Source organism: Dasypus novemcinctus, chromosome 9 (genome assembly GCF_030445035.2).
Source record: "Dasypus novemcinctus isolate mDasNov1 chromosome 9, mDasNov1.1.hap2, whole genome shotgun sequence".
In the NCBI taxonomy this organism is placed as follows: Eukaryota; Metazoa; Chordata; class Mammalia; order Cingulata; family Dasypodidae; genus Dasypus; species Dasypus novemcinctus.
In genome coordinates this window covers 106020449-106034467 of record NC_080681.1, presented here as the reverse complement: position 1 = coordinate 106034467, position 14019 = coordinate 106020449, and the positions used below count along the sequence as shown (strand labels likewise).

The following is a 14019-nucleotide window of genomic DNA, read 5'->3' as shown; positions in this document are numbered from 1 at the left end:
AAGGTTCCTACGCTGACCCTGGACCTAGTGAATCAGAAGGCAAGAGTCTATATGAAAGACAATAAATGGCGAACAAACAAATTCCCTCCAGATGGACTGTTTTGCCAGGTTGGGAACCCAGTGACCTAACCCACCCAGTGAGGCTTTGATTAAGTGCTGCAAAGAAGCATGTACTGAGAAAAGCTCAAGACCAAGTTCAGTCTCCTCTTATAGGTCTGTGACCTTGGGCAATGCATGGAAAACATCAGGCCTCAGTCTCTTCATCCATAAATGGTTATTCTAAGGACCAATGAGATGACAGATGGGTAACTACGGATAAGGGACAGTGTGGGTAGGATGGAGAACCCTGACAATTGCTCTCTCACTGACAGAGGTGCTTTCTCAGTACCTGCTCTCTGACGCCCACATACCCACCTTAGCAGCCAATTGGAGTGAAGCCAGAGGGGAGACTTGAGCATCACATGCTTGACTTTAACTGTTCTCTTCCCCACTCTCTGGCTTCTTTAGGAGTTTGTTGAAGGATGACTGAGAAGCACATTTTGGGACAATGTAAGGGAGATTTTGTAAACCATAAAATGGAAGATGCTGTAGTATGAAGAGGGTAACTCCTTGTTGCTGAGGCTAGGAGTTTGCTCCTAAGTACCCACTCAACAGCACCTGCTCTAGAAGCAAGCCCTCCCTCCTCTGTGTCTCTACTGCATGCAATCTAACAGGCATTGGGTGTTCATTCTGCCAGGCACAATTCTAAGCATTTCACTTGTACTGTCTCAGTGAGTTCTCAATGCAACCCCAAGGGAGCACCATTATTATTTTCATTTTGCAGATGAGAAAAGAGGCCCTGCCTTGTTTTATAGTGATCTGTGCATCACCTCAGTGACACTGAGAATAAGCTCCAAGGTAGAAAGCGTTTATATTGTCCCCATTTTACAGATGAAGAGACTGAGGCCTGGACCATTTTTTATGTACTGCCTAACTTTGAGTAGGTCCACAGCTAGCAAGTCACAGAACTGGGACTTGAACCTAGCCATTTGGATTCTAACCCTTATACCCATAATGACATGCTGCCTCCTACAATGACATGGGGATGCAGCTTGCCTTGGAGGCTGCCCAGCGGAGGGCTGGAGAGGTGTGAGCTGGAGTCCCACTGAATTGGGGTCAAGCCTGGCTCTTGGGTTTCCTGGACCTTGGGCAAGGTAATTTCCCTCTCTGGACCTTGTTTTCTTTAAGTGTACGATGGGGATGATAATAGCCCGCCTGGCCTAGGTGGCCGTGAAGAGGGCTGAGGCAGAAACTCTGCAGTCTGGCATGCAGTAATTGTTCAGCGATTGGATCAAGGCTTTTTGGCCCCATGACTCATCTGCCTGTCCAGCCTGTGAGATCTCAGAGGGTTGTGTCTCAGCCATCTTGGCACCTGGTAGACAGTGAGTGCTAAGCAAATATTTTTTAAAGGAATCAAGGTTATTGACGGGATTCCTGCTTTATTCAGGAAGTGTCCTCTCAGGTGCCTTCCAGCTCAAGAAGTTTATATTAAAAGAAAGAAAAAGACCAAAAGGACATGTAACACACTGCTAGCATGCTCCTCTCTCTTGATGAGGGCATCCTGGGTAATTTCTTTACTTTGTGTTTTTATAAGCCTTCACAGTGACTTGTGATAAGCCTAATGTTACCTCTAAAATCAGAACCTATTTTTTTAAAGCTAACATGAGGTTTTTAAAAGCCGATAAGCTAGGACGAAGTGACTTTTTAAGATGCCCCAAGATTATGAATCTTGGACCAATCTCCTATCATGGAAAGCATCGCAGTCTGCTTTCTGCTTTCCCTTGGAAAAATGAGGTTGAACTGGTCTCTTGTTCATTTACAAGGGAGGAAGTGGAGAAAGGAGAAAGGAAGTGCCCAGTTAACTAGATGACTTTGGTCCTAATTTCCTACTCAGCTTTGGGCTGACCTGGCTCACAATGGCCATTGGGACTTGGTCACCTGATGGTCCTCCCAGCTAAAGGCTTGGAGAGCTCCAGTGAACTGGACCTGTAGGGCCCAGAGCCAGGGTTCTTAACCAGGGGTCCATGGACCCTTAAGATTTCAGGGGGTCCATGAGCTTGAATTGAAAAAAACTCAACTTCTTATCTTTATTTTCTCTGACCTCTAACTAAAATCTAACATGTCTTTCACTTATGAATATATGTAATAAATAAATTACAGTAGTATTCATTTCACTTGACTGGCAAAGGGGTCCGTGGAACAAAAAAGGTTAAGAATCCCTGGCCTAGAGACTTACGCTAAGTGCCGCAGCAGTTCTGTGGAGCTCTTCCCGCTGACACAATTGAGAGCAAGCCGTGGCTGGGGCATGTCCTGCAAAATCAGGAACCACAGAAGGAGGGAGAAAAAATGAGATATTCATGCCTTTGACCTCTCTTTTGTTCTCTGCCAGGAGGGCCATTCTTTATTAATTTAATCCTACTGTCCATTTCAGGGCTTGGTTCAGATCTCATTCCTTAAGAAAATAAAGAGCTTCAACTGATATCTCTCTCTCCTCAGTACTAACAACTCCATTTATAATAGCTGTGCTGATCTATTGTCTCAGAAACGTTCTCAAGTGAGCTCATCTGGGCTCCCCAGATGAGTCGGGGGTCTCTTACTATGTACGTGCTAGGTGGCAGATGTTCTGGAATGTTAACAGATAACAGGCTTTGGGTTCAGGACCTGGGCCCAGTCCTGACTCCACCACTTACTATGTGGTTTTGGTCAAGTCCTTTTTCTTTTCTGAGTCTTGATTTCCTAATCTATAAAATAGATGATACCTACTTTATAAGGTTGTTGTGGGAATTATTGGATCAAATGTAAGGCAGGTGCTTAGGAAACTTCTTTTCTTTCTCTTCCCTGTCTGTATCTCAGTTTCCTTAGGTTTTCTCTCAGGTCTAAGATTCATACTGGCTATGCAGGCTGACATGGCCCATTACAAATACTCAAAATTGCAAATCATACAGGGTGTTCCTAAACCTTTCTATTTCTCCTACCTCCCTCATAGCGTCACCACTGGCACTTAATGCCGTTCCCTGGCAAAGAGGCATGGGCTTCATCCTTTAAGAGGTGAGGGAAGGTTTCTCGGGGGAACAATGCAGCAAATCCCCAGCTTTTTGAAGTCACGTTCTTCAGGGAGGTAAACATGGGTGGAGGGGCCGTGTCCTCATCCTGGGTACCTTCCAGAAGCTTTTCATCTCAGGCTTTCGGAGTTCCTCCTCTGTGATGACACACTCAGCCCCCAGATTCTTCAGTCTGTCACGCAGCTTTTGCATATCAGGTCTGAAAACAAAACACAATCCAAGGTCCTTGGTCACAGCTGCTTGATTTTGCCACCAAGGTTCCTAGCATCCCTCTGCCATAGTCATGAGAACCTTTCTCTTTGCGGGAAGCTGGGATTGGGCTTAAGCCAGTCTTGAGCTTGGGCCACTGCCTAATTTCATCATACTCCATCTCTTGGCCTCCATTTCCTCACTGGTATGAGAGAGCTAGACTGGGGGATTCCTACAGCCCCTGCCTGTTCTGTGCCCAGGGAGAAGTCATTTCACTTCCTGATTGCGTCTAATGAAATGACAAGTGCCACTTCCTTCCCACTCCTTTCTTTTCAAGGGGCTTTTCAAAGTGCTGTGCAAATACACTTCAGCCTAGTAGTGGCTCTGGGCCTCTCTTGTCAAAGCAAACAGAATAATTTTTGTTAGCATAATTGTGGGGATGGCGGAACTGATGCAGGTAATAATTCCTCTACTAAGGCTGGATTTCATGACAGACAGGTACATTCATGGAGAGTGAGGCTCAAGGGAACCAGATGATTTGATGGAAAGAGAACAAGTCAGGAAAAGAAGGTAACTGAGCCTGCTACTGACTTGCTGAGCCTCCCTGAGCAAGTTGTTCCTCCCTGAAGTTTCAGTGTCCTCACCTGTAAAATTGAGACCTATCTCAGTTTGTAAAACTTGTCCTATCTCCTTCTTAACTGTACTGACTAGAGTTCAAAGGGCCACATGAATGCAAGGGGAAAAAGGGCCTTGCCAGTTCACAGAAAATATAATATGGCTTAGAACATTTCCAAACATGAACTATATGAACTGTGGTTTTGAAAACATGGGGTTATCTCAAGTTGTCTCAAAGACTCCTAGCTGTTCAGTAAAGACAGTTTCTGCCTCTTTCCCGCTCTCTCTTTACAGTTCAAAATTCCAGTCATCCTGCAGTCAAAGGCCACCTAGACTTCATTTCTGGTGGCTGACTCATCTATTTAAGCCAAGTCTGTTAGCAAGCAGTAGCCTGCGAAGGCACCTGCTTATGCAAGGGCGCCATCTTGTGGAGATGTGGGCACCTGCAGGGTTGTAAATGTTTCACATCTGCCAGGGGTGAAGGTGGAAAGGCCCAAGCTGTGAGCTGGGACTAGGCTTCCTATGTACCTGTCTCGGACCACATTGATGGTCCTGAGGCTCAGGGCTGCGGCGATCTGGATGACGGCTTGCCCCACTCCGCTGTTGGATGCATTCTGGATGACAGAGTCTCCTGTGGAGCCAGGAAGAGATCCAAGTCAAGTCTTGGGGACCTGCAATAGATCAAGAGATCCCAGCCTGCAACCCTATTACAGGACAAGAGATGAAAGCCCCAGGCTCAAAAAGGACCCTGGACCTGGATGCTGAGCTTTCTAAGACCTTAGACTCACTGTTCCCCCAACATCCATAACACCTGCTGGGACTTGGTAACTCAATAGTCCACACTGGACAGACTTTGGATCCTGCTGTATAAACGGTTTTGTATCATTCATCCTTCTCTCAACTTTTATGTCCTCAAGTTTCTGCTTAGGTTATTTCTTTGGCTTGCAATGTTTTCCTCTCTCCCTTCTCTTTGAAATCCTACTAAGCACAGCTCAAGTGCAGCTTTCTTTCAAAGCTTTCCCAGATTCTTCTCCCTCTATGTGCTTCCACAGCATTCTGCCTGTATCTGTTAATGCCCACACCAGGGTCTGCCTGTCTTCTTGGTTGTCCATTTCTATGAATACTGGGCAGCTTCTTGGGGGGAAGGACCATGACTTGTTCCCCTTTTCACTGCTTAATAAAGATACACTGCCTTGAGATGGGATCAAAGCTGTCCTGGAGATACTGGCAGCTATTGAAATAGGATCCCACAGGCAGGCTGTGGTTAAAGCTCAGGCCTAGCTGTGGGGTAGGCAGGGTGGCAGGTTGAGAAAAGCATGGATTCTGGAATCTAGACCATCTACTGGAGCTGAATGAGAGGGGCAAATCATGATCTCTTCCCATAAAATGGGACTCCTAGGAACACCAATTAGGGCTGCTATTAGGGCCAAATGCCAGCTGTGTCCAGGAAGTGCTCCATAAACCCAAACATATTTGGTTTTTCGAGAGGCAGCAGAGATCTGCTACACCATGGGCTGGTGCTAGAGACAGAGAACTTCCTGGAAGGAGAAAGCCCATCCTCTTTAGCTAAGGAATAGCATGTAGGTTGTGACCCATTAGAAAGTTGTGAAATCCATCTAGTGGGTTATAAGCAGAATTTTTTCCCCCATGAAAATGGAAGAGAAGAGAATAAAAAAGAGTATATCACACATAATAAGGGTAAATACCGTTCCATGAAATTTTGGTTCCCATTATACATACATCTGTATTCTCATGTCAATATACTGGGTCACAACATAAAATGTAATTATCACTATGCGTTATGGGTCCAGATCCTCAATTTAACACTCATCTAGCCATGAGGCAAAAAAGCAGAGCGAGGTATAGGGGGCATTTGAGGTGGGGTGCTGTCAGCCTGCCCAGATCTGTCCACTACAGCTATAGCTCCAACCAGAGGTGGCCTGAGGGGACACGATGCTGATGACCAAAGTACCTGCTGCAGTAGGATACAAGTAAAGGTTCCTGGTCACACCTGCTTGCTTTCTCCACCAAAGGCTCCTAGGACCCCTCTGCCACAGCTGTGGAACCCAAGTTTCTCCTTGAGGGAAGCTGGGATTAGGTTTAAGCCAGGTGTTGAGGAGGGGCTGCCACCTAAATTAAATCATACTCCAACATCTCTTGGCCTCAGTTTCCTCACGGACATGAAGGGGTTAGACTGGGTGATTTCTACAGCCCCTGCCAGCTCAAGGAAACACAGCGTGCAGGGGTAACCCTCCAACAGTGGAGGATGAAGTCGGTGGATGACTGGTCCAGGTTCCTGTGCTGAGGCGGGTTCTATGAGGTGCTTTTGAAGGCCCCCAGCAGGGCTGGGTCCTGGATGCCAACAGTGGTAACTAATCTTCCTTGGCGTTTCCTCCTCACCTGCCTCTATCTCCTCACTCCCTCACTCCCGCTTGCTGGGATCACCACCTAAACAGCTGGCTGTCTCCAGACCTTGTCTCAGGCTCTGCTTTCAGGGGAACCCCAAATAAAACACCTGGCTTGTCATTTCTTGCTGAGTGACCTCATTCAAATAATGTACCTCTCAGAACCTCAATTTCCTCATTTGTGGAAAGGAATAACTGAAGCAGCTGACAGTGACTGCACTGTATGCCCGGCCCCGGGCTAAGTGCTACATTGCAGTGCTTCAGGTAATGCTCAGAACTCCTTGGTCTTCATTTTACAAATGAAAAATCTGATGAATTGAGAGGTCAATTGTCTGCACTGTCACTGCACTGCTTTGAAGATCTGATGCACTCAATGGGGGTATTGCCTGTAAAGGGACTTACGTAAACCATAAAATTCTATATAAACGCTGAATTATTAACACTAAATTCAACACTTTATTCACAGCACAGGGACGGTGTCTATCTTGTCTGGCTTCATAATCCTTGAACTTAGCACGGCTGAGCCCATTTTTGCTGAAAGAAGCAACTCCATCCCAAGTTCTAGGGAAAGAAATCTTTCAGTGGTTTTCATGAGCTTATGCCTCATGAGGTTTCAGCTCGTTTCCGGGGACCCAACCTCCATCTTTCTAAGTCAAAGCAACATTGGCCACACTCTCCCAGGGCAAGAGCTGCTTCCTCTCATATCTCTCCCTGGGAAGTGCCCAAGGCCTCAGGGCCAGGATTGGGTCCCACCCCAGTGGGGAGAGCCTGGCCTGCTCCCACTACTTGCCAGGCCCTACCTGGCCGCAGCTGCTCAAAGTCCATCAACATCCTGTAGGCTGTGCAGGGATTGACACCCAGGGTGGCAGCGCTCTGAAGAGGGATGTCACTGGGAATTGCAATCAGTGCTTCCTTGCTGAACACAGCCTCGGTCCGCCAGGTTCCTGAGTCAGGGGATGAGCCCAGGGTGGTGAGGGGTGGCCCCTTGCCACCCCCACCCCCAGGGCACCCTCCTCAGTAAACAGGCATCTAGGACAGCAGACTTCAAAAAAAGAAAATCTTGAGGTCCCCTCCCTTTAAAAAGTTTTTTTTTTTTTTTATTCTGGTAACATTTATACAACATAAAATTTCCCATTTTAACCCATCAAGCACACAATTCATTGGTTTTACTTACATTCACAATGGTGTGTGCCGTCATCACCATCCATGACCAAAACTCTTCCACCACTCCAAACAGAAACTCTGTACCAATCAAGCATGAACTCTCCATTTCCCACCCCACCCTGCTCACCTGTATTCTAGTTTCTGACTATGAATATTAAAGATTCGAATTATTTCACGTAAGTGAAATTTATCACTTTAGTATTTGTCCTTCTATGGCTGGTTTATTTTACTCAATATGAAGTATTTGAGATTTATCCATTGAAGTGCCTTTGATTTTATTCCCCAATGCATTTTATGTTTATTAACTATGCATTTTATTTTTACATATATACATATATATCAGGATAAAGCAAATGAGTAATTATGTTAAGTCTGTTAGCAACTAAAGTTTTCATAAATAAAAGTGACATTATAACCAAAGATAGAATCATGGTATTAAGTCCCTATGAAATTAAGTTTAAATTAGAGATATTAGCTTGCATTCATGATTTTTTAAAATCCTTATCTCCAGTTTTATCCACTGAAAATGCCCAGAAGCAATTACAACTTAGTAGCAAGAGCACCTCTGGGGAAAAAAAGATAAGTGGCATATAGATGCAGCTGCTATGTATCTATAATCTATCATTTTTAATTTAATTTAATTAATTTCCCCCCATCCCCCCACCCCTCATTTATTCCCTTATTAATAACATCTTTCATTAGTGTGGTACATTTGTTACAACTGACAAATAATGAAGCACTGCTACTAACCATGGTCTATAGTTTACATTGTACTTTACACTTTGCACTGTAAAATTTTAATAGGTTTTGACAAAATCTATAATGGCCTGTATCCATCATTGCAATGTCATGCAGAACAATTCCAATGTTCCCAAAATACCCTATGTTTCACCTATTCTTAGTCCTTGTGATAATCACCTAAGGTAGATTTTGTTTCCCCTTTTATACATGTGGTTCACAGAGGTTTCCTGATTTATCTAATATCCCACAGCAGGGGCTCTCAACCTGTCCTGGACTCACATGGTAGGACCAGTAACACCACTGCAGGGCAAGAGTTGCTGAATAGGAAAAGGCCCCTTTTCCTATTCAGTCCTCACTCTTCGCATCCAGGGCGGGCTGACTCTGGGTGCTATTATGGAAAAAAGCATGAAAGTCGGAGTCAAAAGGCCTCAGTGTGAGACCTGGTTTTGCTACTCTCCCATTTTGTGCAAATTTTTAAATCACACCAAATTTTGGTTAATATGTAAATGACATTGGCAATAACTGCCTGACAGACCTCCTCTGAGAGCTGCAGTGCAAATCAAATAAGGGAAGTGAAAAAAATCTTGTAAACCGGAAAGAAATGATCATTAGCCCCCAGTCCACATTCCAGATCATAGTATGTCAGTACTGACAAGACTGTTAGAGTGCTGAGTTTAAATTCCTTGGTCAACAGGTGAGGGGACGGAGACAATGAGATGGAGGAAGGGACTTGCCCAAAGCTACCTGGCTAATAATCTGGGGCAGAGCGGGATCTGGAACCCAGGTATTGGGGTTCTCTTCCATCTACAAATGATTTGCTCTGTACCTACTCTGAGCCAGGCATTGGGCCAGGTCCTGGGATATAGCACTCGAACAACACAGATGTTCCTTTCTTTCTGGGGCTTTCATTCTAAGAGTGAGTAGAATTAGTGAAAAGCAAACAAGCAAGTCAAATAATTGTAAATTATAAAAAGATAGAGCAACAGTGGAGAGAATTACTTTAGATGGGAACCAGAGAAGACTACTCGGAGAAGGTGAGAGGCTGAGAGTTAACAGGTAGGTATGCTAGCCACTCAGAGGGTAAATAAGCACATTCTAGGCAGAGGAAAAAGCATCTGCAAGCCTCTGAGGCAAGACAAATAAAGAATGGATCTGGAAGAACACACTGGAGCGCAGAATGATGGGAAGAATGGCTTGGGGGAAGTGGATGTGGCTCTGCAACTAAGCTCCCGCCTACCACCATGGGAGGTCTGGGTTCGGTTTCCGGTGCCTCCTAGAAAGAGAAGACTAGCATATAACAAACACAAACGAGGGGGCAGGGAGAAATAAACAAATAAAATCTTTAAAAGAATGGCTTGGGACATAGCTGATGTAAGCATGGGCAAGGCCAGTGCCAGACAAACTTTTATAAGCCTGACCCATAGTAACCAAGAGTTATATTTTAACTCAGTACATATACTTATGTGAATATATACTTAATGGAAATAAGATTTCATGGGATAATATTCACTCTCTGTGTGGTGTGTTTTCATGCTGCTTGCCACCCTCTAGACTGATTTCACACCCACTAATGGGCCACAACCTGCAGTTTGAAAACACAGGGCGTGTGCAGGAGCTCAGTTATGGTATGGCTTGTGGATTTATTTTAGTGAGTAGGAAGACTCTAACGGGCTTTAAGATAACTTTGTGGCTATGCGGAAAAGGCTGTGGGGTACAGAGAGACAAAGCAGAAGTGGAGAGACCAGTTAGGAGGTTTTTGCAGGGGTGGAGATGACGGTGGCCTAGACCAAGACATTGGTAGTGGGGACAAAGAAAATGAGATGGATTTGAGTTACATGCTGAAGGATAGCCAACAGGATTTTTTTTTTTCAAGATTTATTTTTTATTTATTTCTCTCCCCTTCCCTGCTCCCACCCCCCGCCCAGCTGTCTGCTCTCTTTGTCCATTTGCTGTGTGTTCTTCTCTGTCCACTGCACTGGAAATCTGTATCTCTTTTTTTTTGTTGTTGCATCATCTTGCTGCGTCAGCTCTCCATGTGTGTGGCCCCACTCCTGGGCAGGCTGAACTTTTTTCATGCCGGGTGGCTCTCCTTGCAGGGCGCATTCCTTGTGCGTGGGGCTCCCCTATGTGTGGGACACCCCTGCGTGGCACGGCACTTGTTGTACACATCAGCACTGTGCGTGGGCCAGCTCATCACACAAGTCAGGAGGCCCTGGGTTTGAACCCTCGACCTCCCATGTGGCAGGCAGATGCTCTCTCCATTGAGCGAAATCCACTTCCCCCAACAGGATTCAGTAAGGACTGGGTGAGTGGTGCCAAGTCCTTCTTCATACAAGCAAGATCCAGGATAAGGCAGAGGGGAGGATGAGGACAGACTTTGGAGCCAGAGAGATGTAGATTCAAGTCCTGGCTCTGCCATGTTCTTGCTCTACTACCCAAAGAGAAGTTATTGGTTTCTTGTTGGTGCCAAGTGTCTGGTGGCTGTGGCATCTTGGGGACCCTTGGCCTACACTTTCAAAGTTCTTGGGTCCACACTCACTATTCAGTTGCTGGGATTCTAACAGTGCCCTGGGATCACATGGCCAGCTGTGGGAAGCAGGGGGCTGCCAAGGAGATCCTGAATTGTGCTGCAGGACTGGGGAAACAATATGAGCTTTAGGGATCAGGAATAGGGGAGGAGAGGCAGGGATACTCTTTATTTTTTTTATTTTTATATTTTTAAAAATTTATTTATTTATTTAAGTCCCCTCCCTCCCTCGGTTGTCTGTTCTCTGTGTCTATTTGCTGCGTCTTGTTTCTTTGTCCGCTTCTGTTGTAGTCAGTGGCACGGGAAGTGCAGGCGGCGCCATTCCTGGGCAGGCTGCACTTTCTTTTGCTTTTGTGTGGCAGGGCACTCCTTGCGCGCATCAGCACTGCACATGGGCCAGCTCCACATGGGTCAAGGAGGCCCGGGGTTTGAACCGCAGGCCTCCCATGTGGTAGACGAACACCCTAACCACTGGGCCAAGTCCGTTTAGGGTTACTCTTTATTAAAGGTTGTTCAATCCCCCATTAAGTGTGTGGTTGAGAAAAGAAAAGATGGAGAAGCTGAAGGAGGGCCAAGTGAACTGTTCCTCTCAGATCGAGGAAGAGCCCTGGTATTCTCTGGCTTTAGCCCAGCCTGGTTGTCAAATCTTGACTGTCATCTTCATAATCCCATTCATCCTAGATGCTTAGTGTAGGGTCTTCTCTGCATGAACTCAATGGTGTTTTCTAATTCCCCTTAGCAGCACAACCATGAGTGTCCAGCCCTTGACATGGATTTCTGGGGCTTAGCAGTCCCTAATCCTCTTCCCTAGAGAGCCTGGGAGGGCTCATGGTCAGATCCAAGGGCTTTCAGGATTCTAAAGTAGAACCCCGTAGACTTTGGAGTTGGAGAGACCTGCTTAAAAAAAATTCTGGCTCTGCCACTTACTAATTGTGCAGTCTTGAATTTATCACTTTGTCTTTTTTGCACTCCAGTTTCCTGATCTATAAAATGCAGACCGTAACACACCAGAATGTGAAGATGAAATGAAATGACATTTGCAGAGACAATCAATATGTCTGGCACATAGTAGGTACGCAATACATGTTGGTTTCCTTTCCTGCTCCTGCTCCCTATGCCCAGTCTGAGGACTCCAATTCTCAGGCATGTGCAACTGACCCTCAACTATCTCTATCACCTTGTGCAGGAATTGGCAAACTACTGCCCATGTGTCAAATCTGGCCCCACTGGCTGTTTTGGTGAAAAAAGTTTTATGGGATTACACCACGCTCACTTGTTTATTCTATGGCTATTTTCTAGGGCTATTTTTACAGTGGCAGAGATGGTGTGGTCTGCGAAGCCTAAAACATTTGCTCTCTGGCCCTTTTAAGATTTCTGCAATTGAGCTGCATAATTTCTGCTGAGATACACAGGAAGAGACTATTAGCTCCATTTCAGGGGTGAGGAAACCGAGGCTCAAAGTAGTTGTGACTTAAAATCAGACAGTGGAGTTGGAAGGAGAACCTGCACCTGATTCCCAGGTCAGTGCTCTTTCTATTGCCCTGTGCTGCCTCAGGAGGGTTCTGAGTGTTTTCCAAAGAGAAAGCCAGTTGGCAAGATCTAGCCACACTCCCTGGCTCAGTTTCCTCTGGGATTAGCTGCAGTGGGGAAAGGATGCCTATAGGCACAGGGACAGCTGGGCAGCTCAGTACCATAAACAGACTGCCAGGGTCCAGCCAGGTGAGGACTTATCTATTTAATGACCACCACTCTTAATAAAACTGCAGTCTTCACGAGAAGAAAGACCCTGTCTGTCTGCAGCTGTATCCCTGGGCCCAGCCTGCTGCAGATGCTCATAAAGTGTTTATTGAATAAACTGGGCCAATTACAAAATCCTCAGCCTCACCTTTTCTCCAGGGAAGAAACCTTGCTCTGGTTACCACCACCACCACCACCCATATAATGACATGTATACCTGGCAGACACCCTTTATGCTTCTCCTCTCCAAATCCAAATGATTTCCAAGACCTGTTACTTTAGCTCTTAAACCTGCCGCCTCCTCTCCAGCCCTATGGCAATTCTTGTTCAGGCCCTCATTATCTGAAGCCTCAACTGTTCAGCCACCCCCCCACTGGCCTCCTGCCTCCACTCTGCCCCTCCAGCACAAATCTGATCAAATCATTCCTCTCTTTCTTAACTCTTCACCAGGACCCCTGACTATGGACTTGAGCCCTCTGTGACAGGGCCCCAGCCTACCTCTCCAGTCTCAAGTCCACATCTCCCTTCTCCTGTGCATGACCCAGTCACCCAGAGCTCCCTGCAGTTCTGACTATTCTCAGCCTTCTCCTGTCACCGTACTTTTGCAAGTACTGTGCTCTCTGCCTACAAAGTCCTGCCCCCTCACCCCCAGTCTCCATTCCCTGGCTGCACTTCTAGTCAGTCTTCCATACCTAGTTCAACCATTGCTTCTCTGTGAAGCCTTCCCTAATGCTTTCCAAAATAGCAGATTCTCACCGTTGTATCCACTCGTGATTGCAGCACCAATTACACTGCTGGTATTATGTGTTGTTTCCCCATTCCTGGACATCCCCAGCCAAGAGCACTTTGACCCATCTTAGTGTGCCCTTCACTCAGCACAGGGGCTGGCACAAAGTGCCAATCAGTATTTACTGAAATCCTTGCAGCTTACGATCTGCTTAGCTGGCTGGGCTCCTGTAGGGGAGGGTGGAGCTGTTCTTGGCAGCTTCCTTGATCTTGGAGAAGCAAAGGGCTAGAAGACTTTTGTTATTGTTTTTTCCTGCCAGGTACCATTTTCCTTCTAGAACTGCTCCTTCCTAACCTTTGGGGCTGTCATCCACAAGGCCCTACCTGCCGAACCACAGGGGTGGGCGAGAGACCCAACCAGGGTAAGTAGAGGGGAGTGATCCTGTCCCCCTGGTGACTGGCTTAGGGATGGGCAAGGACTCAGGCAGGGAGGTCAGAGTACTTCTGGAGGAAGGATGTGGTTGTGCTGGGAGAGGTGGGTGGAGGGTTTGGTCATTTGTCAGTTCTCAAGATGATATAAACCTCGGGCTGCTAGTGACCATCTAGGAAAGGTTTACATCAGAGTGGGTTAGAAACTCAGCTCTACCACTTACTGACTGGGTGACCCTGGGCAAACTGATTTATATGTACTGTTGTCTCACTGGCAAAATGGGAATTATAAAACTGTCTCCCTCAAGTTGTGGGAATAATTGAGTTAATATATATGTATAATGCTTAGAACAGTGCCTGGCACAAAGGGAGAAGCCAATAAATA

General features: G+C 46.2%; 1 protein-coding gene across 4 annotated transcripts in view; it reads right to left on the bottom strand.

Moving 5' to 3' along the window:
* MECR (mitochondrial trans-2-enoyl-CoA reductase) overlaps window positions 1-14019 on the bottom strand; it is a 34252-nt gene that overhangs the window by 4808 nt on the left and 15425 nt on the right. For 3 of the 4 annotated variants that reach the window (XM_058304749.1, XM_058304750.1, XM_058304752.2), the window contains 4 exons: window positions 7111-7254; window positions 4434-4536; window positions 3198-3300; window positions 2276-2349 (listed from right to left, as the gene is read on the bottom strand). In XM_058304749.1, coding sequence (XP_058160732.1) covers window positions 2276-2349; window positions 3198-3300; window positions 4434-4536; window positions 7111-7254 — 424 coding nt within the window. The remainder of the gene's footprint in view (window positions 1-2275; window positions 2350-3197; window positions 3301-4433; window positions 4537-7110; window positions 7255-14019) is intronic. The other variant, XM_058304751.1, reaches the window with a different exon arrangement.